The sequence below is a fragment of the Talaromyces proteolyticus genome (assembly GCF_021365285.1).
Source record: "Talaromyces proteolyticus strain PMI_201 chromosome Unknown BGW36scaffold_2, whole genome shotgun sequence".
In the NCBI taxonomy this organism is placed as follows: Eukaryota; Fungi; Ascomycota; class Eurotiomycetes; order Eurotiales; family Trichocomaceae; genus Talaromyces; species Talaromyces proteolyticus.
The window spans coordinates 1,603,328-1,628,566 of record NW_025764278.1 but is presented as its reverse complement, the minus strand read 5'-3'; the positions used below and the strand labels follow the sequence as shown (position 1 = coordinate 1,628,566).

At 44.1% G+C, this 25,239-nt stretch overlaps 8 protein-coding genes across 8 annotated transcripts; 4 read left to right on the top strand and 4 right to left on the bottom strand.

Annotated features, from left to right (window-relative positions):
* The first annotated feature begins 45 nt into the window (after positions 1–45).
* On the top strand, positions 46–1,437 carry BGW36DRAFT_312858 (putative alcohol dehydrogenase). Its single transcript, XM_046212512.1, has 3 exons — positions 46–456; positions 508–943; positions 999–1,437. The coding sequence occupies exons 1-3, from the start codon at positions 168–170 to the stop codon at positions 1,279–1,281; spliced, it is 1,008 nt and encodes a 335-aa protein (XP_046076658.1). The 5' UTR covers positions 46–167; the 3' UTR covers positions 1,282–1,437.
* A 30-nt stretch (positions 1,438–1,467) lies between these two features.
* On the bottom strand, positions 1,468–6,255 carry BGW36DRAFT_89419 (uncharacterized protein). The gene is made up of 3 exons (XM_046222681.1): positions 5,144–6,255; positions 4,876–5,080; positions 1,468–4,814 (listed from the first exon to the last, which is right to left on the bottom strand). Exons 1-3 carry the CDS (start codon positions 6,168–6,170, stop codon positions 1,838–1,840), a joined length of 4,209 nt encoding a protein of 1,402 aa, XP_046076657.1. The 5' UTR covers positions 6,171–6,255; the 3' UTR covers positions 1,468–1,837.
* Positions 6,256–7,778: 1,523 nt separating this feature from the next.
* BGW36DRAFT_287095 (uncharacterized protein) lies at positions 7,779–11,344 on the top strand (the record flags this gene model as incomplete). Its single annotated transcript, XM_046210480.1, has 14 exons — positions 7,779–8,259; positions 8,311–8,363; positions 8,433–8,905; positions 8,976–9,031; positions 9,088–9,299; positions 9,358–9,497; positions 9,563–9,945; positions 10,027–10,086; positions 10,145–10,203; positions 10,265–10,274; positions 10,360–10,566; positions 10,623–10,719; positions 10,827–10,918; positions 10,998–11,344. The coding sequence occupies 14 exons, from the start codon at positions 7,779–7,781 to the stop codon at positions 11,342–11,344; spliced, it is 2,670 nt and encodes an 889-aa protein (XP_046076656.1).
* Positions 11,345–11,938: 594 nt separating this feature from the next.
* On the top strand, positions 11,939–13,166 carry BGW36DRAFT_369672 (oxidoreductase). The gene is made up of 2 exons (XM_046215163.1): positions 11,939–12,053; positions 12,108–13,166. Exons 1-2 carry the CDS (start codon positions 11,982–11,984, stop codon positions 13,074–13,076), a joined length of 1,041 nt encoding a protein of 346 aa, XP_046076655.1. The 5' UTR covers positions 11,939–11,981; the 3' UTR covers positions 13,077–13,166.
* BGW36DRAFT_369670 (aldehyde dehydrogenase domain-containing protein) lies at positions 13,167–14,727 on the bottom strand (the record flags this gene model as incomplete). The annotated part of the gene is made up of 1 exon (XM_046215162.1): positions 13,167–14,727. A coding segment is annotated over exon 1 (1,154 nt), but the record flags the coding sequence as incomplete, so codon positions are not given.
* A 1,642-nt stretch (positions 14,728–16,369) lies between these two features.
* BGW36DRAFT_414097 (uncharacterized protein) lies at positions 16,370–18,820 on the top strand (the record flags this gene model as incomplete). Its single annotated transcript, XM_046219276.1, has 9 exons — positions 16,370–17,033; positions 17,055–17,275; positions 17,330–17,374; positions 17,396–17,521; positions 17,558–17,713; positions 17,747–17,800; positions 17,825–18,016; positions 18,038–18,050; positions 18,075–18,820. The coding sequence occupies 9 exons, from the start codon at positions 16,370–16,372 to the stop codon at positions 18,491–18,493; spliced, it is 1,890 nt and encodes a 629-aa protein (XP_046076653.1). The 3' UTR covers positions 18,494–18,820.
* Positions 18,821–19,373: 553 nt separating this feature from the next.
* On the bottom strand, positions 19,374–19,794 carry BGW36DRAFT_423187 (uncharacterized protein; the record flags this gene model as incomplete). The annotated part of the gene is made up of 3 exons (XM_046219800.1): positions 19,374–19,486; positions 19,536–19,669; positions 19,727–19,794. 3 exons carry the CDS (start codon positions 19,792–19,794, stop codon positions 19,374–19,376), a joined length of 315 nt encoding a protein of 104 aa, XP_046076652.1.
* Positions 19,795–21,315: 1,521 nt separating this feature from the next.
* BGW36DRAFT_457865 (pfs domain-containing protein) lies at positions 21,316–25,174 on the bottom strand. Its single transcript, XM_046221994.1, has 10 exons — positions 24,984–25,174; positions 24,669–24,930; positions 24,383–24,596; positions 23,797–24,327; positions 23,178–23,724; positions 22,786–23,124; positions 22,218–22,715; positions 21,967–22,152; positions 21,543–21,895; positions 21,316–21,457 (listed from the first exon to the last, which is right to left on the bottom strand). Exons 1-9 carry the CDS (start codon positions 24,998–25,000, stop codon positions 21,652–21,654), a joined length of 2,838 nt encoding a protein of 945 aa, XP_046076651.1. The 5' UTR covers positions 25,001–25,174; the 3' UTR covers positions 21,316–21,457; positions 21,543–21,651.
* Between the last annotated feature and the right edge of the window lie 65 nt (positions 25,175–25,239).

Here is a 25,239-nt window from a genome sequence, read left to right as displayed (position 1 = left end):
AAATACATTTAACATGCAGTTGCTTCTTTGGATCTTCGTTGTTGGAAAAATATAAACTTTCACAGCAGCTTGAAATACGACTTGCTTACCGACAGACAGCGTCCAGCTCAATACATCAAGCCTTTGGAATTGGCCTCCATGTTGTTTGAATTTTGATACATTCGACAATGTCCTCCGATAGCATTTCTTTCGACGTATTTCGTGGTGTTTCCGGCAAGATTGTTGCCGATCGCGTCACGAAATCACTTGGAGATAATGAAATCTTCATCGAGACTACGCACTCCGGTCTCTGCGGCACCGACCTACACTTCCTTCACTCCAACAAGGTGCTGGGACATGAAGGTGTTGGTATAGTTCGTAGACTAGGCCCCGGTGTGACATCGGTTAAAGTAGGAGATAGAGTTGGATTTGGGTACACTAGAAAAGTCTGCGGCAAATGTAAACATTGTTTGTCCGGTATGTGTCGCGACTAATAAAAACTGATTGGAAACTAATGCTATACATTAGGATGGGATCAATTCTGTGAAAATATCGCGGATTTCACAAACCGAGCTGACCCTGACATTGGTTCACTCTCGAATGGCGCTGTCTGGGACGCTGATGCAGTAGTTCGTGTTCCTAATGGTTACGATTCTTCCGACGCAGCACCATTACTCTGCGCAGGCGCCACAGTATGGACCGTTCTAACAGAATATGGCATTAAGCCAACGGATCGAGTCGGTATTCTTGGTATTGGAGGACTTGGCCATTTGGCTATAAAGCTGGCCTCTGCGTTAGGATGCCACGTGGTTGTGCTTTCCAGCTCTGAGTCAAAGCGACAAGAAGCCTTTGAATTCGGAGCAAAGGAGTATTTTGTTTTAAAATCAGGTGAAAAGCCCAGTGGCCTTCTTCCTTTGGACCACTTGTTAGTTTGTGGAAGCTCATCGAGCATGGACTATACCTTGTAAGTCGAACATTTCTTTCCATTCTTTCCGTCAAGTATCTAATTCGACCGACAGCCTCGTCAGTTTGATGGAGATCCATGGCTCTATTTACCCCCTCACTGTATCTTCTGACAAGGTTCCTATCCTTCTCCATGACGCTGTTCTTAAAGGCGTACGTGTTCAGGGATCTTTGACATCCTCACGTCGATCACTTCGCAGGTTGTTTGAATTCGTAGCTGAGCGAGACATTCATCCTACCTTGCAAAAATTCCCAATGTCTGTTGAGGGTATTGAAACTGCTGCCAAGGTTTTGGACAGCGGTAAGATGCGCTATCGTGGTGTTTTATGTTGGAATTAGAAGATCTGGTTCTTGAAAATTTCGAACTCTATATATGGATATTTGATTTGTTGATGAAAGTGTATGTGTACTGATTACATGTATTTATGGATCATGATATCATCAATGATCTATTCTTCAAATCTAATTTCAGTGGCTTCGAGGCCCACACTAAAGAAGACCTCTGACAGAAATTTGCTTTATCATGACATTGAATGTTACATTGGGGAGAGCATATATATCATGGTTTGTGACCTACTATCCAGCACTTGGGGTAGGGCATATTGAAAAGAATCAGACAAGATTTGTAAGTGGGTTATATTACATGATCCTCATCTTGGCCAAATGAATCTTCGGAGTTGCTCTCTGATGCTGATGTGTCATGGGGTGACCTCAACCGTGTTCCTTGAACCTTAAACCTTCTGCTAATATCTTCGGCAAGAGTGAAACCTTCCCTGCAGCCATCAAGAAGATAGAGATCATCTAGGACAACGTTTCTTTTCACAAATTAGTGACCAGTGATCAAATTTAAGGACTATCATTTCTAGTCCTCGAGTCTTTACATGAAAGTGCGTACTCACCTTTCATCCGGAATCGCTGTATTGCCTTTGATATCCATGGATGAAGCAGGGCGAGGAAAGTAAGACAGAGAAACTAGCAGGGCGAGTCTACCTAAACACCTAACAAGAACCGATGAGTGTAGCATAATGTACTCCAATCTAGTCATCGTGTCGTGGTAGGTGGTTGATTTCATCCTCCCGCTTTTGTGAAGGGCGATAGTCATGGCCTCAAGAGCTTCATCCGTGAAAGGTGAAAGTAAAGTATCAATGGCGTTCGTGACGGGGTATTGTCCCAATATATAGACAGCGAAGGACTCGGATTTTGCCACTACCTCAGTGTCATGCTGATAGGTATTTCCCTGTCCTTTCTGGTTTAACGAAAGAAGATATCTTTCAACTGCGTTACGATTTGACAATTCCAGAGAACGAATAACAATGTTCTTTATCCAGGAATCTTCCATTCTGTTTGAATCGGCCCAGACTGACGATGATTCTTCAGTATGTGTAGTTCTCGGTTCCCAGAGCCTTTTTGCGCCTGCCCGACCACCTTTACCGTATTTTGAGTCAAGCGTGTCAAGTTGAAACATACCATCGACCACACGAAGTACGGTATCCCATTCATTCAAGTTTAATGACACTCGCATTAGCCCAGCTCGAACGGATTGGCTATTGTATACAAGTATTTTCATAGAATGCAGTTCTGCTAGACAGGTCTTCCACAGTTTGAAGAGTGTTATTGCATATCGCCTCTCTTCGAGCTTCATTTGATGTGGCTCACTCTTGGGTCCTGTTGCTGAAATCCAGTAACTTTGAGGATCAGAAATGGATTCGATGACACCGAGGGCCGTTCTTTCTAAGTAAGGAGATATGATATCATCCATTTCAGCACTCTTTGACGCAGCCGCCATAAATTCAGAACCGTTTCTACCCCAGCTGTTGCTAATATAGTTACTAATCGGAACCCAAACCTGTTTTGCTTGCTGTCGGAGACCCTTAGATATCAGAGTTGCACGGTTGGTTGCTTGAGCTATACCAAATTCATAGACTCGTCGCACATCCTCGAAATTCCTGAGCTTATATTTCTCCCATTGTAACATGCAGACAACTGAAACCAAAAGGGATCTGTCCTTTTGACTGAGGTGCGTTAGATTCATTGATAGCGGATCATCGATCAACGGTCCGTGTGCCTGTTCCCAAAACTCAGTAATCGACAGATATGACACACATCTCATTTCAGCATATAAAGTGATTGCATCTTTAAATACTGGATCATCTGTTTCGAAGTCGAGTGTATGCCGAAAGCTATGAATCAGTTGGACTGTACAGTTGCGGGTCTCTTCACTGACACTGCTCAAGGTAATATTCGCCTGCGACGATCCTATCTCGAGCGTATCAGAAGAGCTCATCTTTGCAATCGTCTGTTTACCCCATGATGACTTAAAGCGGAAGAAACCGACGAGTACTTGTACCAAGATTAGCATTATCATGGGTGGAGCCTTCAACTTTTCCCGCGAAGCTTTGAGCACGCGAAGTATGGTTGTTGCTCTTTGCGACCAAATGTCGCTGTCATGCTCCTGCTCATTCCATTTGTTAATGGTCCATATCAGCGAGAATACGGGATGATATTGAGTTGGAGCTCGGCTTAAATAAGATGGTAACCAATCATTAACTTTGTGAAAGGCACGTTTGCTCATGAAAGAGCGGAATGCACTAGGGTGAGCCCGCCTAATCAGTGGCAATGATAGGAATAGTGCAATGCATTCAGGACGAGAAGGTTCCTCGTCCGAGTACTCCTGAAGGTTTAGGGCAATGTGCTCGGTATGAGGAGATATCAAGCCGATATTACATAACGCGTTTCCTAATGCTTCCGAGCGGCTTCCATTCATATTATCGAATACCAGCTCGAAGGGGAATGTCTGGTAGACTGCTAGGGCTGCACAAAGAGACATCCTTGCCTGCATAGCCCGATTCCCATTCAGCCGAAGCCTAATCCATTCGTGTACGAGGGGATGAATAGTGAGCTCATGTTCAGTGAAGCCGCGTTTGACCAACGAAAATGCACACAAAACCCCAACCGCAACTCTGAAACCCGCGTTCGGGGTTAGGCATCGCATTTCGGGCAATCTATTAGATTCCAATGAGAGACTTTGCGGTAGAAAGGTAAATTCCCATTGGCGTTCAACCATCGCGTTTAGAAGAAGCTTCTCAGATATTCGACTATGATGGAAGAATCCTAGAATCTGGAGTAACTCTGATGCCCTTGGGTGTTTTTTTGCGAGATAGTTGAATGAGATCTCCCAAGTTGTCATGATAGATTCTGGGTAGGTCGGATTTACTTGCTTGAATCTGAATAGAAGTTCCCGATCGCTTGCTTGCATAAGATATCGGAGATACTCAGAAAAAGTAGGAGAATTCTCGCGAATAAAAGCTGCAGCCTGGTCAATCGCTAAAGGAAACCCATGTAGCTCCTGAACAATGCGTTGAACAGTTTCGTGTTCTGGATGAGTCCAATAGTCTTCGCATTCATGAGTGGCATCACCCTGAAGTAATCTTAGGAACAGTTGTATACTCGTGTCAAATCCCATCTGTGGCAGTTCGAAGCCCGATGTTGCAATTGGACCAACAACTCGTTTATCCCGCGTAGTTATGATAACCATCCCAGATAATTTATGGTCAGGTAAATGTTCTGGCAGAAACTGTTGAACATTGACGCTGATATCATCATAATTGTCTAGAACGAGAATCCAGTTGTTACCTGGGATGGACATCCATTCTTTCACAAGTTCAACACCAGAGAGGGTTAGAAGAGTAGAACGTTGAGTATGGCTTTTTTTTTGATTCTCATCTTCAATAAGAAGTTTCTTCAACTTAATGCCGATGGAAATGAAGTCGGTATTTATCGCGTCTAGACTAGCCGCTGATACCCAGAGTATTGAAGTCTTAGAGTCCTTTCTATTACATCGAAATACGAATTCTGAAGCCAACTGTGTCTTTCTAGATAGATTATTATATAGTGAGTATTTGCTTTTCATCGGCCCCGGATTGATTGACTTACCCTATGCCACCTAGACCGTACACAGCTGTGATGGGGTAGGAATAGTTGTTTTCTAAAGTATACGATCGCAGGCTAGCCATTTCCTCAAGTTGTTTCAACTGGTATTCTCTTCCAGAGAATCGATGATTCCGTAAGACAGGAACACTAAATATCACTGGCAGGATATCATTATTTTTGTCCACGGCGGATAAATGTTTTCTTAGCCCTACTCAATTATATCAGTATGATCCTCTTGCGACGACTCAACAGAAATGAATCTTATATTTACCTCTTTTCAGACCAGGCCTCCATGATTCGAGAAGGGCCTTCGCGCATGATGCAGCCGTTGCCGCTGCATAGTTTTGCCATTGCTTGCTTTTATGGCTGTCTGCGTAATCAGAAACACCTTTTACAACGAGGCAGGGTATCCCATCTAGGTTATCCCAGACTGCAGCTGCTTCCATCTCCAATGCAATTATGCCTTCATCATGGGCTAATCGGTCACGGTCCTCCCCAGACTTCATTACCGTATCGGCAGAGGCAATTTTGCCAAAATGAATAAATGGCGCTGTACCTCTCTCTTTCAGTCGATTCCGCTGGACCAACTCGCCATCACATCCTAGCTGATCGCAATCCGCAACCGAAGCATCTTGACAGACCGAGGATTGCTCGTCGGAATCACACAGAGTACAAGGCGACAATATATCTCCCCCTGCTTTGCGATGGCTGTGCTTATAGGATGCCTCGAAGAGTATATCTTGTGAACTACCTGGGTATGCCCAGTCGCTTTCCACACTGTGTAGGTAGCTCAAGTGGGAAGAAATGTCATCCTGTAGCTTATTCCGAATCTTTTTGGTTTTCAAGTTGGCAATGAAACTTTTCAAATTCCGGTCATTGTTACATTTCTCGCCACCTTTTCTCTCGAAACCAGCTGGGTATCGCCTGCCGAAGTCATATTCGACTACACTGTCACCGATAACGATATCTCCGAGTAACATCTCAGTTCCTTTGGATGGAAAAGGTACTCCTCCACAGATCCCGACTAAGAGAACAAGTCGAATAGCAGTGAAGTTCAACAGGAGGGTTGAAGTGACGCCAGCCGCGCTACTCTTGCCAATCCCTGGCAGCTGCACCAAAGCTACATAATGACGTCCAATTCTCCCTACCGTGGAAATATTGTAGTTTCGCAGTTCATTTTCATCCGTCTCTTCCAAATTATCGTAACATTCATCAAAAAGTGCGTCTACGGCATCAACCTCTAGCGGAAGTGCGCAAATAATAGCAACGTCGATTTCATCCCGACTTGTTGGCGGCATAGTCGGGCATATTTAAGGACCATGGACCTAAAATTCTCGCTGGCTTGTGCGGAGTAGACGGGTCAGGCCATCCACGTGAATTCTGCACAAGATGTTAAGTTGCGATTTCGGAGGGGAACTCGGGCGAGGCTGAGCGTGTGGTTAGATATGCAACTAACTAGCTAGTGGATGGTGCGATTGGTGGGTGACTGCTGCACCAGTGCATACGCAAATAGCATCGACCCCCATGACCTGCAGAAGTCTTTCTATTCTTTCTTTTCTTTTTTTCTTAGGCATTAAAGGTTTCGGCGTGGTAATGGACCAATTGGGTGAGCACGAACATCCTACTTAGACGTACAAGTCCTCACGAGTGGTACTGACTGAATTTTCTCTTTTTGCCAAATAGAGAAGTTCCCATGTGACCGCCTACTATAATAAAACAAGGTTGACGACTTTATTCTTTCTTTTGAGGTATCACTGCAACGAGGAAAAAATATCCTGAAATTCAACAAAGTAATGAAGGTATCGAGCCATCAATTGATATTAATGACGGGACCGGTTTATCTCGCGCGAAATAAAGACTTGAAATGTTCCAACTTACATGAACTATGTGTGCCGAAGTATAGAGTAGCTTATTAAATTATACGAGTGCTCGCTCTTACGTTCTTTATAACCCATGCTGGAGTATGAGTAGACTATGAGACATAAGCTTTTACTACAGTAACCGAGGCTTTCGAGGACGTCCTTATACCCCGATGCATGATCAACCATAAAACCACATTATAACTAACATTGAAGACGACATATGTATATAATTGACTGACCTGACTATACGCGCGTACCATTTACACATTGGGCGTTCTTGAAGCTCATAGATAGATACAAAATGGAACCACAGTGGATAATCATTTCGCCCCCACAAGTTGGAACACATCTACAACTCATGTATGTAACAGAGGGAAATATTTGCTTTTTTTTTGTGGGTTCAGAGACCATTCGGTTTCAACTTTGTACTTTATAATGTTCTCGTTGGTCGTAGTGTACATTAGCTCCAGCACCGGTTCACATGTAAAGTGACAGGGGTATCGATAGACAAATGCGGCGCAGACGTACCCCTCCTCGATTATAAAATGGTCAAAGGAGCCCTCTGATTCCTGACTTTGAAAATATTTCCAGATGGAACTTATTTGTTAATGATACGACTCAGCATTAGTTGTTTACCCGACAAAAAGAATAATCGAACAAATAGGATAAGACACTATGGTGCCCCGTAGGGTCAATGATGATGCCAATCAAGAACCGACATCAAGTCCTCCAGTACGCCCAGCAAGTCAAAGTCAACCACCAGGGTGGTTGTTCTCTTCTTTGCGCGAGTTGCCGTCAACTACCCCGAGTGCCAGCTCCAGAGCAGCGACTCCTTCATCACCACAGCCAGCTTTCCAGTTTGGTTTGAGAACTGCACACGGAGCATTGGCACCACCTCAAGAAGAAGTATTCACCTTTCGAGTTCTACATAATGTTACGCCTCGGCCATCAGTTGAACCAGATGAGGTAAACCCCCCAGGCCCGCCGTCACTTCCAGCGGAGCTAGATGCGACTGCTTTACCCACGGCCAGAGACATTGAAAACATGCCTCATCATGTCACTTCAAGTATATCCGGTCAACCATTGGGTATTCCCGGTGAATTTCCCTCTGAGGAGGAAGAGGTGATTAGCCTTTCCTCGCGCATTGAGTCATTCTCGGGCCTTAGCGATATTCTCTCGCCATACCCCACAGCACTCCTAAGCCCTCCACGATTTAGTAGTCGTGGGCGAGCCGAATCCGATGTATCAGTCTACAGCGAGCTCAGTGACAGCGGAATTTCTACTACCTCGTACGATGTAAGAGATGAAGAAACTCCGATAGGGCCATTCTTTACTGCTCAGTTTCAAAATGCATTACAGCAAGGCCTGAATGTATCAAAAAGCGCAATGACTGCGATAGAGGAATTCAGGGGCTCTATTGAACCAGAAAGTAATCTGGGGAAGCTTCTTAGAGATGCTAGGTCTTTATCTACGTTTCATAGTGCGGACACAAGAACTATTGCTATTTTGGGTAATTCAGGCGAAGGTAAACAATCTTTGAGTTTATGAAGTCGGGACTTAAGCTAACTTTCTTCAGGGAAAAGTAGTCTAATAAATTCATTGCTTCATTATCCGGGGATTGCCAAGACCGTAAGTGGCATTCTCATTCATAAGATACAGTTTCTAGTTATGTTTACAAATAGCGTCTGACTTCTCTAGTCGGACCTGGGATCAGCATGTACCTCCGTAGTTACCGAATATCGACAGCAAAAAGAAGGGCAAATTGTACCAATTCTCATAGAGGTAGAGTATCTCCCTCAAGACCAAATTGAGGATCAAGTGCGAGAACTAGTGTGGAACTACCGTCAGCTGTATCATCCTGATATTGAGTCACCTGAGGTGTCTGCTGAGGACTACGCAAGAGTCCAAAGAGAGTCGGAGACAGCGTGGTCGGCACTACAAGCGGCATTTGGACACCATCCAGAATTTAATCAAAACGTTCTGTCGGATCAATCAGATGGAGCTTCAGAAAGCGTGACGAACAGGCTGATTGAATGGGCTAGAGAGATCGCTTGGCCACAAGGAGGAAATGATGGAAGATGGACTTCGACCGCTCAAGACGCTGAAGAATGTTGTGAGAAGACAGATCAATTTATGAAGGATCGACTTTGGCCATTCACTAAAATTATTCGGTATGTGATCATTGAGAAATGGCGTTAGCAGGTGGATATTGTTCACTAAAAGTCTTGACCTTCACCCTAGGATATATCTAAATTCCATTCTGCTAAAGACCGGCATCGTTCTGGCAGATCTCCCTGGTATAATACCGAATTTGACTACGTCTAAACGAGAAATCAGCTGATGACATGTCCAGGTCTCCAGGATACCAATTTAGCTAGGGTACAAGCAACCCAAACGTATCTCATGAAAGCCGACTACGTTTTGATTGTCGCAAAGATTATAAGAGCACGAACAGATAAATCCCTCAAAGATTCAATACATGCTGTAATCTCTAGGCACATCACCTTAGAAGATACTAAAGCACCATGGAATTTCCATTTGGCCGTGGTATGCACAAAGACAGATGTGGGACCTCTTGAATTTTTACTTTGCCTCATTCTTTTGAGTTGCTAAACAACAATAGGAAATTGACGAAGATGCGGCAAAGCGGGAATTCTGTGGTGCTGGGAAAAGAATTGAGCAGGCCGTAATCGATCAACTAAAGAGGGAAATAGATCATGCAAAAAGGTTTAAGACTGGCGATGTAAAGGCTTTAGAACTGAGGTTCGATAACAGTTTTGATAGTTTAAAAACTTATCATGACACGGTCAACTAACCACCGCCAATAGACAAAAACAGCTTCTTATCGACGCTCGTAACCAACATGTTACGGAAGGACTGCAAGAAGAGTACGGGCCAAAGTTGAGCGGGGGAAAGTTGGAAGTATTCTGTATCTCCAATAGGACTTACAAAAAGTTTTCGAGGGCAGGGAATGTGAGTATGGTTCGTGCCAGTGGAATTCCCGAACTACGGCGGTTTTGCCATTCCATAGTGGCGAACGCTAGGCTTCTAGAAGCCAAAAATGTTTTGCAATCAAAGATTTCTGGCCTTCTCAATTCGATCGAATTGTGGACTAGGACTGTGCCTGTTTCTGTGCCATCTCCAACAGGAGATGTCACGAACACTATCCAGCTAGACTATAAAGTCCTACAGGAAGCGAAATCAAAGGTATGTCCTTGTCAATTTCTTTTCTGCTGTGTTTTGGATCTGTTATAGGGTCTTGTAACTAAGAATTAATAGATTATAACTAAAGTCAATGGATCGAAGCAAAATATTCTTGATTCCTTCCAAGAGTTCATCCTTGACTTTCTAGGTAAGTGAATGAGAAAATATCTCTTGACCATCCATCATTGACATCATGCCCAAAACAGATCGAAGAGGTGAGATTTGGGAACACGCTGCTAAAGAGAAGAGCCAGGCGTGGTCCAGTGTATGTAGTTCACTCCCTTTTATAGAATTTATTATACGCTAACGCATATGGTCATTTGTAGTGGCATTGGTGTAAGTTTAGATATCCTGAAGATGTTAAAAAGGTTTTGTGTAGTTGGGGCTTGCAGCTAATCGTTAGCTCTCATTTACGTTACAGCGCAATATAATGCATGGTGCTTAAATAATGGCGACCATGCTACATCAAAAAGAGGTCACGTAAACTGGAACGGAGAATTGAATTGGAAAATGCGCTCTGAGTTAGCATATCAATGGGAATTGTTCGAGGATGATATCGTGAACGAGTTCAAAGACCTCTTAGCTTGTCTCAAAGGAAATTTGAAGGATCTTGAATCATATCTTGAAGGTCAGTGGAGAAATGGCTCTCGTCCCAAATACGAGTTTAGCTCATTATTATCTTAGATTTCGACGCATCACTCGTCGCAGCGGCAAATTTCCGCACACAAGATATTCAATACAGGTGCGGTTTAATTCAACGAGAGTTTCAACGCGATATACGGTATGTTACAGTTGAAATTGGCTATTTCATTGCTCTTGAATGAAGGAAGATTATAATTAAGCCCGTTGTGCATTTATACCTTTGCCCTAATATTGAATTTTACCTAGATTCATCCGCAGTCAGGCATCCGAAGCAAACGAGTCATCTTATATGGTAAAGGAAATGATTCCGACTTATCGAGCTGCATCCCAGGAATCTGGTTAGGCTCTAATTTCTTAATTACACCCTATTGACTCTTTCGTTCCTATTATAGATATTAAATACTGACTTGAACATAGGGACGAACAAAGGGTTAAGACAGCGTGTCAGAGTTCAAGGCAAGATTAGTGGCGGGACTCTCTTTGGGTGTATCCTACATCAAATATCGTCTGATGTGGGGGACAAAGTAAAGGAGAATTTCAGAAAGCTGCTTGCTATTCTGGAAGATGATGTCGCTCGCATAAAGGAAGACATTAGCATGGCTATGCCTGGGCAAGAGGCGTCAGTTCCTGGTAACGAGCGTGCACCGCATAGAGATGATGAACGCTTAGCAGAAGAGAGGCGATTCAAGGAGCACTTGGCAGGTCAAGTGAAGAAGCTTAAGGTAAAGCACGAGCAGGTCCTAGAGAGTATATCGTCCATTTGATGTCTTTGTCCCTTTCTCTTTTTATCTTTCCCAGTTTTTGGTCACCAGAAGTTTGATGGGTTAGTCAGTAGAGTACATTGCGTTCAAAATGAAAGTCGTTTGGAATTACCCAAGTCCACAGTTTAGATCATTGTTTGAACTTACATACAATGCATACAAATCTAACCTCTCGTCTGAACTACGGGTTCCTGTTCTTCTCTACATGTATATATGTCGGGGCTTGAGGTACTTGCGGCAGCTTGGACTTATATGCAATTGTAAATTTCAACAACATTTTGAAATCTTGGGAATCTGATGCTGCAAAACTTTTCCACGCAGTTATGACAACTGTTAATTTACATTTTCAGGGTTTACCACCGGCTGAAACCACAAAGCTTATATCTGCGGACTCTCTCTGGCATGGCATCGGCCTCAAAAACAATGCTGATTTCCAAATTAGTGGCTGAAAAAGCAAAATTGACACGTTCCAAATGCAAAATGTGAATTAACAGCACATGCAGGATGCCGATGCGGGGTAATGAGGGTGGCCTGATAGCATATGATAAGGATCGCTGATAAGAGCACCGCTTGGATTCCTTCAATTTCCCTCACTATTCACATTCACCTTAGTTGATAAAGGAGGAAAAAAACGGTAAAAATGGCCGCTTCCGGTTCTAAAAAGGAAGCATCCATCTCAACTGGAGTGGATCAAGATGATCTGACGATTCCGGTGCGCGCCCCTCTCAGGGTTTGAAAATGGCAATTAATACTGACGATATGAAAGGTCATCGACTTCTCAGCCTTTCTCTATGGGGGTGAGGAAGCCAAGAAAACCACAGCTTCAGCCATGCTGCATGCATTCCGCACGAGCGGTTTTCTTTATCTATCCAATTCAGGAATTCCACCGTCCACTGTGTCAACGATCTTCAACCAATCTGCCAAATTCTTCAGCCGGCCTACGGAACAAAAAGATAGTCTCGGATGGGACCGACCGGAGTCAAATCGTGGCTATGTAACATTTGGCCGAGAGAAAGTGACGGATTCAGCCGATCCGGAAGAAATCAGACGTCTGCGTGAGACCAACCCAGATTACAAGGAGACCATGGAGATTGGCCGAGAAGGGGTTGAAGGGATGCCTAACCAATGGCCAGACAAGTTTGACGAGGAAGGAAAGGAGTTTACTAGTATTATGAAGACGTTTTTTGATACCTGCAAGGACTTGCATGTTGAGGTCATGCGAGCAATTGCTTTGGGGCTGGGCTACGCGGATAGCTTTTTTGACGAATACACTGTTGTGGGAGATAATACTTTACGTCTGCTTCATTACCCACCAGTGCTTAAATCAGTATTCGCAGAAAACCCAAACGCAGTCAGGGCCGGCCCTCATTCTGACTACGGGTCAATTACGCTGTTGTTTCAGGATGACATTGGCGGTTTAGAGGTTAAGTCGCCCAAAGGTACATGGGTACGCGCGACACCGATCAAGGATACAATAGTGATCAATGCGGGTGATCTTCTCGCAAGATGGAGCAACGATACTATCAAGAGCACCAACCATCGGGTAGTACAGCCTCCATATGAAAGTGATAGCGATATGTATCCCCGACGATATAGTGTGGCCTATTTCTGCAATCCAGATTTCGACAAATTTATCGAGGCTCTTCCGGGAACATACAAGGCCGAAACCGACAAAAAGTATAAGGGAATCAACAGTGGCGAATACCTAGCCATGCGCCTGGCTGCTACATACTGAACCTTTGAACACCCAATCATTGATGTGTTCTTAATGAAAAATATATTAAAGATAAAATGGCATTTCTTAATGAGGATGATTTAACCATACCGAGCATTTTCCACCTCGTCATCAAACCATGTAGGCATAATCCCGTAGTTAAACACCGTACTCTTTACTTTCGTATAGCTCTCGTACGCCTCCCGACCATTCTCTTTTCCTAACCCACTCGTCTTGAACCCTCCCCATGGTGACGAAGGATCATTCAAGTGATGACCATTCACCCACACAATTCCGGCCTCAATTTTCCCTGCGACACGATGGGCTTGCTCAAAATCACGAGACCACACAGAAGCCCCCAGGGCAAAGTCTGTTCCATTAGCAATATTGATGATTTCATCTTCGGATTGGCATCTCAACACTGCAATTACAGGACCAAATACCTCATTGCAGGATAAATTGGACGTGGCGTTTGTTTCGATAAGCGTTGGCTGGAAGAAAAAACCCTTTTGATTGCTGGTTTCGAATGGCTTGCCACCACAAAGAAGTTTCCCTCCTTCTTCTATAGCTCGCGTCACAAATGTATGACATCTTTCAACCGCAGTTTTGTTTATTACGGCACCAATTTGCGTCTGTGGGTTGGTGGGATCACCCACACGTAGGGAGCTCGTTCTTTTCGTCAACAACTCGACGAATTCCTCGTAGATATCAGTGTGAACAAGGAGCCGACTCCCTGTCACGCAAGTCTGTCCACTTGCAATGAAACTAGCAAATAAAGCCGCCTTGACGGCATGCTCAACATCCATGCTGGGAAAGATACACACTGGCGCTTTTCCTCCTAGTTCAGCTGTTATGGGAATCATGTTGATGCCGGCAGAGGGGGCAATGGCCTTGTATGTTTCAAGCCCGCCAGTCAAATCGATCTTGGCCAAGTGAGGATTCTCACACAGAAACTTGCCCGTATCCCGGCCGTAACCAGAAACGATTTGCAGAGTTCCATCGGGCAACCCGGCCTCTTTGAATAAAGCACCCAACTTCAAAATCGACAAAGGGGCCAGCTCCGACGGTTTCACAATGACAACATTCCCAGCTGCCAGAGCTGCACCGATCTTCTTCGTGCTAATGAGAAGCGGGTGGTTCCAGGGAGTGATCTGGGCAACTACACCCAACGGGAGACGCACAAGTGTGTTTACCACTGGACCCTTGAAGGGTGTTACAGCGCCCTCATGAACACGTGCCAGACCAGCAAAGTACTCCAACCATTCCGGAACTCGCGCTAATTGGGCTCTCATTTCCCGAATCGGTCTTCCAGTCTGCTGAACTTCGAGTTCAACGAACTCTGGGATGCGGGTTCGCAGTAGCTCGGAGGCTTTGGCAAGAACAGAAAATCGCTGTGATACGTCCGCGCGAGACCAAGCACCATTTTCAAAGTTTTGAAGTGATTTCGAGACGATATCGTTGACGTCTTCCCGGCTGGTAGCGTCAATAGTAGCGATGGGCGATTCGCCTGCAGGGTTGATAACGAAAATACGATCCGCTGTATTGGCATGTGAGGGGGCACCGTTCACCCAGTTGGGGACGTGTGGGAATTCACTCATGGCGCAATATACGGTTTAGAGTCTTTCAACCTCTCAGACCCTTATTTGCGAAGATTGAGAAGATCAGGCATGTGAGGAGGACCTGTGAATTCGCTGATGTGGTTAGCGTTCCCACATCGGGTAAAACGCGCCCGTATGCCGTCCTGTTATGCGCCCCATCGCACCGTCTGATGATGTAGAGGCTTATCTCTCCCTGTTCTAACCATCGCCTGTTTGTCAATTGCTTCTCTTTTCTTCTCTTTCTTATCCTTCCTGTCCCCCGTAGTCGACGTTTGTCCGCGCTGCTGTGCTAGCTCCATCGTCCTAGTCCCGTTCTCTATGCAATGGCCTCTATCACCCCTCTTGGCTCCACCTCCACACCTCCCACGGAAAATAATGCTGAGAAGAGTGGCTGCCCTTGCTTTGATGAGGAAATATTCAGCGGCTAGATTGCAATTTAGGGCTTGGCCTTTGGGTCTGCCTTTCTATAGACGTCTTCTATAGCTCTTCGATCCTGTGATACTTCTCTCTTCGTTTATTCCTCTATATGATGCGATTGCAGTAATATCTACTTAGCTGTACTTTATATTGTATTGGTGTAAAGCAATATTATAAATATTTATGTATTTACTATTTTCTTAATTAATTTGAGACACCAGTAGATTTGAAAGCTGTTTTAGTGTCTTCTAGAATAGATTGTTTAAAAAGTTATCATATTATTCGTGAGGCCCAGGGCTCCCAGGGCCTCAACTTATAAGCGTGTTGGCCCAAGAGTGGGGCATATGCCCGATTACCTTCTTGTACTGTTTGAGTGCGCTGGAGGCCAACAACGTTACATTGTTTAAGCCTAAAAACCATAGTCTTAATACAATATGAGCATAAGCCTAGTTTCCTTTTTGTATTTCTTTGTATCTATGTTGGTGAATATGAACCGCTAAACTTCTACACCGCGGCTTTCCGAACTCCTTCACGCACCTATCCAAGACCAGCTATCGTTGATTGGCGAATTATACCTAAAAATATCTGCCCGATCGGATACTTTCAGCCTCAAACTGAGAATATTCGTTCTTCAGGTTTCGGTGTTCGCATCCGGCGTCCACTTATCCATGTTTGCTACTCTACATATGTAATTTTCTAAAGCGTCGATAAATTAAGTGATTTAACTTATATTTTCTCTTGATGATTCTGTTTTCGGCCTACGGATGGTGATTTCATTTTGTATAACATTTTGTCAGCCTTGCATTAGCCCTAGCCACAAATCCCGCTAGTCAAATCATGGCTGCTATTCAACGAGGCTGAGACGCAGTACACAGTGCCTATGCCATTTCTGATTCCCCGTCTTGCATTTTCCCATGGTCTCGAAAACGGGAGACTCGGTCAATAGAGAAATAACGTTCTTCTTGCGTTTTCACAATGCCGGCGACTATGATATGGTGGTGCTGCAAATGTGGTTTTGGCCCTAACAATGGCGAAATTGATACGCACTGCCCCGCCTGCCAATCACCGCGCTGTGATTACTGCAGAGTAGATGTCAATGAAGCATACGTGAGTGTCCAGAACCCCAAGCGTACTTCAAGGACTCAGAGCACTGCGCGGGTGACAACGGCTCTTCCGCTTGCAGTTAGACAGAACGATGTCGATCGAGTGCTGTCATTGCTTAGAGAAGGGGCCAATATAAATGACGATGAGTTTTCTGAGCCACTTCTCTGTACCGCCACTCAGAACGGAAACTCTACAATGGTAGAGTTCTTAGCCTCGAGAGGCGCCAATTTAAATGCCATGACTGACCAGGGCCGAACGGCCTTAAATATCGCACTGCAGACTGGGCAGCATAAGTTGGCAGAAAGGCTCCTGGATAAAGGAGCACTGTTGAGAGTGACAATTCGTGAACATATCCAGAAATGTTTTAAGCATGGCACAATCCAAATTCAAATGACGGTGTATTGGAGGATTCTGAGTTTTGTGCGAACCGAGCTCTCTGCCATTGATGACTTACGCAAAGCGGTAACGTTGACGGGCTCCGTGAAAAATGCACAAATGTTATCGTGTGAGGACTTTGTTGTCCAAACCTGGGGCGACAGCGGGCTTCGAGTCCTTGACGCAGTGATCGGAGGATTGAAGACCGGGTATAACGAAACGAGAATCACCGGAACCACTCCCAATGTGACCATTGAGACATACGAAGATGATTCGATGCGGGTAACCGTCGGGGGTTCGCTCAAACAAGCTACTGACGTGATTGAACAACTATCCTGGCTGTGTTGCGTTTTCGCATGTGATGATACTGCACCAAATAATGGCTTAATGGTGTCAGCCGGGTGCTTCAGGCCCTCTGGAGACAGTACGCGTTTTTATCTCTCATCGATTCACTCCTCACTTGATACATTCTCGGATGAGGTATGTTGGAGGAACATTGTGAGAGGTGGAACGTTGGCATTAGGGTATCCGGCGCCACCGCGAAAGGAAGGGATAGGGTTAGAAATACCCTTTCCGCTACTTTTACGTTTTGCAGATATATCTATATCGATGGATTACGACGGCGGAACTATTCTGGTGGGCTCATGTACGATATTGTTTCCTTCCAAACGGCTAGAAGATGGCATTCAGTGGCATGTTGTTGTTGCAACGTCGCCATCCGAAGCAGTGCAAAAGATTGATAGCTCATAAGATTGGGTTCGGACTCAAGATATTAGCCAGCTCAGTCAGCTTAAAGCCTACCTGGGATATTGTAGCCATGCTTTGGTGCTCTTAGGAACCCAAGAGCTAGTGATGTCCCAGTCGAGTTTTGATCTTTCTTCACTGCTTCCAAGAACTCAGTCTCGCATCGAAATGGCACGCGAAGGGACCACAAGTGTAGGGCTGTCAATTCGAGGTGTTGCAACCGCGACTGTGGGCGGCAAATGGATAATCCCCCAACGCCTGCAGGTCCCGCTGGGAGAAATCCGTGACGTTGAAGATCGTCTTATAAATGCTGATCGACGCCCTATCCTGATATACGACCGTACGAACGACCGTGGATGGCTCGTTTCGGAGCTTATATTGGTTTTGCACATGGCCTTAACATATCTGAACCAACCAGAAGTTCGTCAATATTGTGGAATCAGCAGCGAGAAGCCCCTTCCATACAAAAGTACAAGGCCAGATGACGGGCAGGAAGTGCGCGACTATGTCCGGAGCCATTGGAATCTTGAGCTATATAAGAGGCTGGAAGATGGGCAGAAGAAAACGTTCGGAATGGTGATTGATGATTTTTTGAAAGATTTTCAAAAATTACGAATGGCAGAGAATATAGGACGTGAAGGCAGAGGCTGGCGGTTGAAATTGCCATCTAGTCGTCAGCTTAGAGGTTGGGACTTCACCGATCTTACACTCAAAACAGACACAGTATCTCAACGGGAAATGAAGTGGCAAAGTGGTCGTGACCCCGCCTGGGTAATGTTAGGCGATACTGAAGATATGCTGGTTATTTTAGGTAGCAATTTTGGCGACTTGATCTGTCCTGATCTACAGAAGACTAAGGTATATCGGGAATGGGAGACGGTTCCTGACCACGCTGGCCTGCTTACTGCAACACCGACCTGTCTCATGCAACTGATGCAGAAACAAGTATTGATTCCTTTCAAAGATAAGATGGCATCTAAACAGGCGGGTGGCGAGTTGCTCTGGTACCGACCCATGTCACATAAGGACTGCAACCAGTTCTGCACCAGATCCTGCCTTCTCATCCACGAGATTACCCGAAGATCTGACCAAACGTGTACAACGATGAATCCACCACGAGAACTTGACAATTATGGGGCCATTGTGTTCGGGTGTGCGAGTCTGTACCACAAATCGCTAGAACAAAAATTTGGCCTATGATGAATCATCAAACTGAATATTGTTATGTTGCTCTTTGTCAGATTGGGGTACTGGAGAACAGGCCGCTGTTGTGTCAATAGTACTCGACTCTAAGTCTCGGTATATTATAAGGCCATTTATGGGTTGCTAATTACCAGATCTCAATATTTTGGATAGCTTTAACTTTTTAATTTCTTAAATGTTTGCGGTGATAATTGAGTACGTAAAGGAGTCCAAGTATTGTTCAAGTTTTATCGATCATGTTATATGGCTCCTATGTCCTTGACATGAGGCCTCGGGCTCTGTTGGGATATAGTGTGATCAACTCTGGAACAAGTTGACGTTGACACCTTTTTAGTCTGCTAGTCAAAAGGCCCTGATAGACTACAGCATTCACATAATCATGTTATTCTGCAGGAAGCTTTTGACTGCTTGTCTGATTAGGAATATTGCATAAATGGATAGATTTTCTCTTTCTTTTCCTCTCTTCAGGTTTAGAATTCTAGTTGTTCGATACCTATCACTACATTCTGTTGTAGATGATTGAGGCTGCGATAGCTTTAATATATCTAACTCCGCGGTCCTGGCTTTTGTTGTTTATAGGGACAATCCGGGGATTTGTTTTTATTGAGAGTGGTTTATTTGATAATAGTCTCGCCTAATAGGTATATCTGTACTTCAAACAACTAACTATTGGCAGAAATTTAAAAAGACTGTAAAAGACGAAATATTTGTTTCTAATTTAATAATGTGAAGTTACGGTATTGATTTCAACATATGTGTACAGTTACGCTAGACAATAAGCTAGGCGCAGGTCTGGTTCTTCCATGCAAGGACCAGCCAAGCGCACATTCTAGTTTGTCGATATTGTCTAGCATATCCGCCATTTCCAAACACATTCTCAGTCGGCCATGACAATTATTCGAGAGCCAGTTGCGCCACCAATACACCCTGTTGGATTTGAATACCAATTGGTATCTGAAGAGTCCGGAGGAGTTACACCAGTAAACCAGTCTTGCGTAAGTTAGAAACATTTTAGTATCTAAAGGATAAAGATTCTCACTCTCAAAGCCATCATAATTATCGGTGTGATCAGTCCATAAAGCGGACAAGACTCCTGCGGGAGCATTGAATACTGCGTAGTTCGCAGTAGGATGGATGGTCTCAACAACATCTGTACAAGATGCATCAGAGTAGCTAGTTTGAACATGTCAGCATAGCGAAATGTTGAAATTAAAAGAATAGAGAACGAACAAGTTAACAGTAAGAGCTGCAAGCGCGCCTTGAGCAATTAAGCCAGCAAGAAAGATGACAATCTTCATGTTTGAGTCGGATTTAATTCACTGTGCTTGTTCGAAGTCGAGATCAGATGTGAGTTTAATCGCAAGTTGTAAAAATATTTGAAGGATAACTTGTGGTTTATATTCTCCATAGCATCCAGATCCACGAGCTCAAGATATTCCAAGTTTCTGAGAAATGCACTGTTAACATAGAGCAAATGAATGCAATATTTAGTAAGCTTGCATCAGTGATGCTGTTTATCGGTGAAGTTACCTAGTTAGGAATGTCGTGTTCTACCAAAGTAGAATGTGGTGAAAGGGATATCTTCTATTTCAATTTCTATGCCGCTGTTGATAGCCTTCTTACCTTTATTAAGACATTCATCACTGATGCTAGCTCCGAGACGATGTAACTAACAATCGTATGGTCTAAAGCCAGGGATTATAAATTTACGTAATTATGCCCTATTTTGAGCGTTATAATATATATACACTTTTCATCAAGTCTCAGTTATTTCTACTAATGTGTAACTAATTCAATTGAAAATATTTCTTTTTAAGCTTAAAAATTATATCGGCGTCTATTGTATATTGTTTTACAGTGGGGGGTTAAGGACTGTAGAATTCCATTGCCCTTAAAACATTACTACCGACTCCCGTGTTCTCTTTTTGACCCTAGTGAATAATACACTTGTCTCTTAGAATACTCCTTTCTAACTAGACTGAAATTATAAGATTATAAATCCATAAAAGTTTCAAAAATCCTGTGATATCTTAACAGCCCATTTTACAGCAATTCTACATTACAATGTAATTGACACGCCAACACATGAATTCCGTTGATACCAGAACATTGCGTGACTATTATAGAACCTTTATTTATCGATCCCCATTCTAATAGCTTGGGAATTGGATATTCTGGACAGTAAGCACTATCTATAACGAACTCGACCGTAGCGAATACCTTCGGAGTACTCCGTAGACTGCACAAATCAAAAGTAATTCATACGCAGGCACCGGCCCCACCCCGCCGTAATTGAGCTAATGCACAGGTAGACATTTGCTGATCATTACTGTTGTTACCTATGGGAGTCATCCTGTCTTTCCACCCCACTATCGCCGATTATGGCTCCTTTATATTGTTCTACTTCCATTTATACTCAGCCAATGGTCCACATGACGTGCAGTGACTTGGGATACATACTGAAAAGGGATAGATTCGAAAGAATCAGCATTACTGTAAATGCTTGGTGGAGTAAGCCTACTTGTACGACTGACCCCGTAAATTCTCTGTGCTGCACCGTCGTCACGTAAACAATGGAATCTGCTGTATTTCAACATCTTAGGCCTCTATTTGCGAAGATTGAGAAGATTGGATATGTAAAACGAGGACTTCTAGCTGGCACTAATGCAACCGATGTCACTACTCGATCAGTCATAGTTCCATATGTTATCGCGCATGCGTAGCATTTCTTACATGAGGTCTGTTCATTTCACTACATACGCTTCGCTTTTTAGAGTGATATTAAATCATAACAGTTGAATTTCGCACCAACTAACGGCCGCAATTGCCTTGTAAATTCTGTTACTAAAGGATTGGACTAAGCGTAACAATATCGTGACATATCATATAAGTCATTGAACTAAATAACTCTAAATAACAAAACACTGGTTGAAGTTAAATATTCTCGTACATAACAGATTTCTGTTTCATTGTCAGCTGCGAGGTGGACACTTTCCCCTTATTTTGCACAGTGCGTCACAGGCAATATCGTGGAGAAAGAACTTACCCTTCCATTATCTAACGCTGTCATCGAGCATTCCCTGTATTTGCCCTATTAGCCTCTGCCTGCTGCACCTCTATACACATGATGCAACGCCGATGGGCTGCCATCTGATTCATCTCCAGAAGATCGGAATTAGGTTGTCGTATGCAGCTTCTGTATCACACGGAATCATGTCTGACTGTCTGCTTTTGAGGTAGGTCTCCGCTTCCTTTCGGTTGTCTTCCGCCTTTTCTAGGCTGTTGTTGTCGCTATCCTGAAGTAGTGCCTCTGATAACTTGAACAGATTGCGGGCATGCTCAACTGGCATGTTATTTCGGTGAAATTTGGTAACTACAATGGAATCATTGATATTCTTGCTGTAAAAAAACGAATTAATATGATTCGACAGTATGGTTGTACGTGCGTAAAGAAGTTGAGCTTAGCTTACATTGCAGCTTGAACTTTGCCCTGATCAAGACAGCACGCTCCAATCTTGTACATGCATCCGCCAACGAAGGGGTGAGCACGCTTCCGATCACCTTCCACCCAGGAGTTGTGTGCCTTTAAGAAGTGTTCTTCTGCCGTTTGGAAGTTGCGCTGTCGCCTTTCCAACTTTCCAAGGACAAAATATGCGCTACATGGCAACAGTTAGTTTCAGTCTAGGTGAAATATTGGGTAGTTAAATGTAGCGGAACTTACAAAGCAAGCATAGCCCATTGTGACGGCTTTGCCTTCTTTAGCTGAGGAATCGCGCTATCAAGTATTTCCCTCGCCTCTTCAGCTTTATCGAGATAGAGTTTACATCTGGCCATATTCACTAACGTCACCAACTTAAAATGTGGGGGATCCTTTTCCCGTTTTGCAGACTCCTCCCACCAGTCAAGAGACCTTTCAAACCAGACTAGAGCAGTCCTGTGGTCGTTGGCGGTATTGTGGCAGTATCCCAGGTTATTGGCAACCTGACAGAGTAAATCCTGTTTCCTGGGATCTTCCTCCAGTCGTATTGTGTAAACCTTGTTATTCAACTCGATGGCGCTTTTCACGTCGCCCCAGCTTTCAGCTAAGTTTGCCTGATGAGACATGATCGTAGCTTGCAGATCATTCTTTCGCGGCCCGTCTTCCAGACTTGTCACAGCAGCCAAGTTGACGTCGCATAGACTCTTGAGATCTGCCAATTGGTGAATCTCATAGAGGTACCTAAGAAAGTAAAACCACTGTTTAGTTGATCTGGTAATATGCGAGCTTATTTCTCATGGCATGCACTGACCGTTGAAACTGGATTAGGAGTTCGCAGAATTCCCATGACGCCTTGAAGACGTTGGTTCGCTCTATCTCCTCAGAGAAGCAGTTCTTCAAATTGAGAACGTGAGGCAGGTATTGATTGTAGATTTCCCACTCCTCATACAGTTGGCCCTTCGAAGTGTCTGGCTTCGGAAGAACATTATAAACAAGACTTACTGTTGCATCGAAGGTCTTCTGTCGCTGTTCTAAGCTTAAAAAGTATTTAAACTGCGTCTGGACTATTCTATGGATTGAAAGGATTCGCGTATCCCTATCCTTCTTGATCAGATTCATTGTGATCAGTCTTGTTAGTGCAGCTAAGAGACTTTTGGTCTTCATTAGTAAATATATTCATGGCTGGCACAGAACATGACTTACAGGAATTTATCAGAGCAGAAATTGAAATCACTGGAAGACTCATCATAGAGCCCTTTCTCGAAGAGTTTCTGGGGAATGTCATCTGGAACCAAGAATGATATTATGCCGAGAAGTGACAGACTGTTCTTGTCCAACTTTTGAAAAGACAGCTCCCAGGGCGCGGCGAGCTCATTCAGACTGTGTACACGGTAGGCGTTTTCTTTATAGATTGTTTCGAACTCCTCAATAGTTGATTCTCCATTACGAATAAGAGTTGCGACTTGTGCAAGGGCTAAAGCATGCCCGCTCATTCGTTCAGACAAATTCAATGCGGAATTGCTTTCCGCCTGCAGGTCACGTCCAATACTCTTCTCTAGGAGGAAAAGAAGAAACTTCGAACCCATTTTAGTATCCCAAGATGGGACTTCCAAGGGACGAGAGGCAAGCTTGGAGGCAAGCGAACGATTCTGAGTCGTGATAATAGCCTTGCCTTGTCCCGGTCCTGGCCAGAAGGCCATGAGGGTATCAAACGATTCAACATTGTCGTAGACAACCAACCACCTGCAATCTGTTTGCATGAAATTTAATGATCAGTTTACCCCACAGCTGAAATTTCAAAATTTTCGAAGGTGAAACTTGCCTGTGGACTGGAACCAGTCTTGAACGAGAATCAGATTCTCGTCGTGGGTCTGGGGATGCGCTTTATAGAGCTTGAGTCTCATCGCAATTTCGGTGAAACTCTGTCGCATAGACGACGCATTCTCTCCACGAACCCACAAAATAACATCATAATTATTTTCCTTGAAAACTTTTTCGACATAAGTCGAAGCAACAGTGCTTTTGCCTACCCCCCTTAACCCATACAATGCAACGGACTGAAAAGACGGTTCCTCGGACGTTGGGCCCAGGATACAGTCAAGCTTCTCGAACACACTGACTCTGTCAAAAAATCGAAAAGTCTTAGTATGTGGGAGCATAAGACAACGTGGCCTTGATGGTATTCTATTGGTGTCCGTGGGAGGCCCAGGTTGAACAGGCATTGGTAAGTTGGTCAGAGCCAGGTCCTCAATCCGTTTTAGTGCTTCATTGAGACCATCTTTTGTTGTTTTATGATAATGCTCAATAAGTTGTTTCAAGCTCATACTCTCCTGGCCAGGCGGAAAACGGTCCTCTGGATGGTTATCAACTTTACTACGGAAACCAATAAAGGGTGTTGATCGACATACGCAGCTTTTTACCCTCACCAGCAGCATGGAGACCGTTGATAGAGTCGGTGAAGAAGTTGACAAATAGTACTTGCATGTCGAAGCATGCTTCTTTGACTGTATTTCCAACTACCTGGGTATTTTTGCAATAGCGGTTGAAAGCCGCGGCCTTCTGGGTCAAGGGTTTTATCATAGCAGGAATCCAACCTAGACGATTGGGGTCATCATCGACAAGCTGTGAAGAAAAGCGTCAGCTACCTGATTTACAGATTTGATAACCAACAAAACATTAACTGGGACGACTAGCCTGTAAGAGGTGTGTTAGAGTGGCCCAAAGAAACGTTGTGTCGAGTTTCGTTTCGAGCTTTGTCTCGAAGAACTCGACGAATATTCTGAAATCGTCTAACTCAGACTGGATGCGCGCAGTAGACAGCACTTCGCTGTCATAAATGAGTTTTTGGAGATCGTCCCATGGTTTAATTTCCTCAACCCTCTCCAGGTCATCGTAATCCAATGATTCTCTCGATTTTTCGATTAACGTAGTCCATTGTTTCAGGAAAACCGCACTTCTGTAAAACACTCTTCAGGAGGTTGAAATAGAATCGAGTGTTCAGACACCTACAGATCTACCGCACCCATGATATCTTTAGCCTGCCGGTCAGCAGGGAATATCCCGGATGGTGATGATTGGAGCCCTGTATGATAACAATGAAGAAGTTGTCCTTGGGCCACGTCCTTCAGCACTAACGAGAGGTTCCTTTGGTTTTCTAAGTGGTCAGAATGGCTTAGTCCAGGATAATACTAGTAATAAGCTAGCACAGGGGATGAAGGTGATGCAAAATATGCATTGCTGATGTGCCTCGATGCAAAGATACTGA

What these genes read in the sequence shown, in the direction of transcription:
- BGW36DRAFT_89419 (XM_046222681.1), bottom strand. Translation starts at nt 6,170, where the DNA reads ATGCCGCCAACAAGTCGGGATGAAATCGACGTTGCTATTATTTGCGCA. An exon ending in GAGGCCTGGTCTGAAAAGAG is followed by an intron (nt 5,081 to 5,143) that starts GTAAATATAAGA and finishes ATAATTGAGTAG; the next exon opens with GGCTAAGAAAACATTTATCC. An exon ending in TACGGTCTAGGTGGCATAGG is followed by an intron (nt 4,815 to 4,875) that starts GTAAGTCAATCA and finishes TAATCTATCTAG; the next exon opens with AAAGACACAGTTGGCTTCAG.
- BGW36DRAFT_457865 (XM_046221994.1), bottom strand. An exon ending in TTCTGCTCTGATAAATTCCT is followed by an intron (nt 23,125 to 23,177) that starts GTAAGTCATGTT and finishes GAAGACCAAAAG; the next exon opens with TCTCTTAGCTGCACTAACAA. An exon ending in CTCCTAATCCAGTTTCAACG is followed by an intron (nt 22,716 to 22,785) that starts GTCAGTGCATGC and finishes TTACTTTCTTAG; the next exon opens with GTACCTCTATGAGATTCACC.
- BGW36DRAFT_369672 (XM_046215163.1), top strand. Translation starts at nt 11,982, where the DNA reads ATGGCCGCTTCCGGTTCTAAAAAGGAAGCATCCATCTCAACTGGAGTG. An exon ending in AAGATGATCTGACGATTCCG is followed by an intron (nt 12,054 to 12,107) that starts GTGCGCGCCCCT and finishes ACGATATGAAAG; the next exon opens with GTCATCGACTTCTCAGCCTT.
- BGW36DRAFT_312858 (XM_046212512.1), top strand. Translation starts at nt 168, where the DNA reads ATGTCCTCCGATAGCATTTCTTTCGACGTATTTCGTGGTGTTTCCGGC. An exon ending in ATGTAAACATTGTTTGTCCG is followed by an intron (nt 457 to 507) that starts GTATGTGTCGCG and finishes GCTATACATTAG; the next exon opens with GATGGGATCAATTCTGTGAA. An exon ending in TCGAGCATGGACTATACCTT is followed by an intron (nt 944 to 998) that starts GTAAGTCGAACA and finishes TTCGACCGACAG; the next exon opens with CCTCGTCAGTTTGATGGAGA.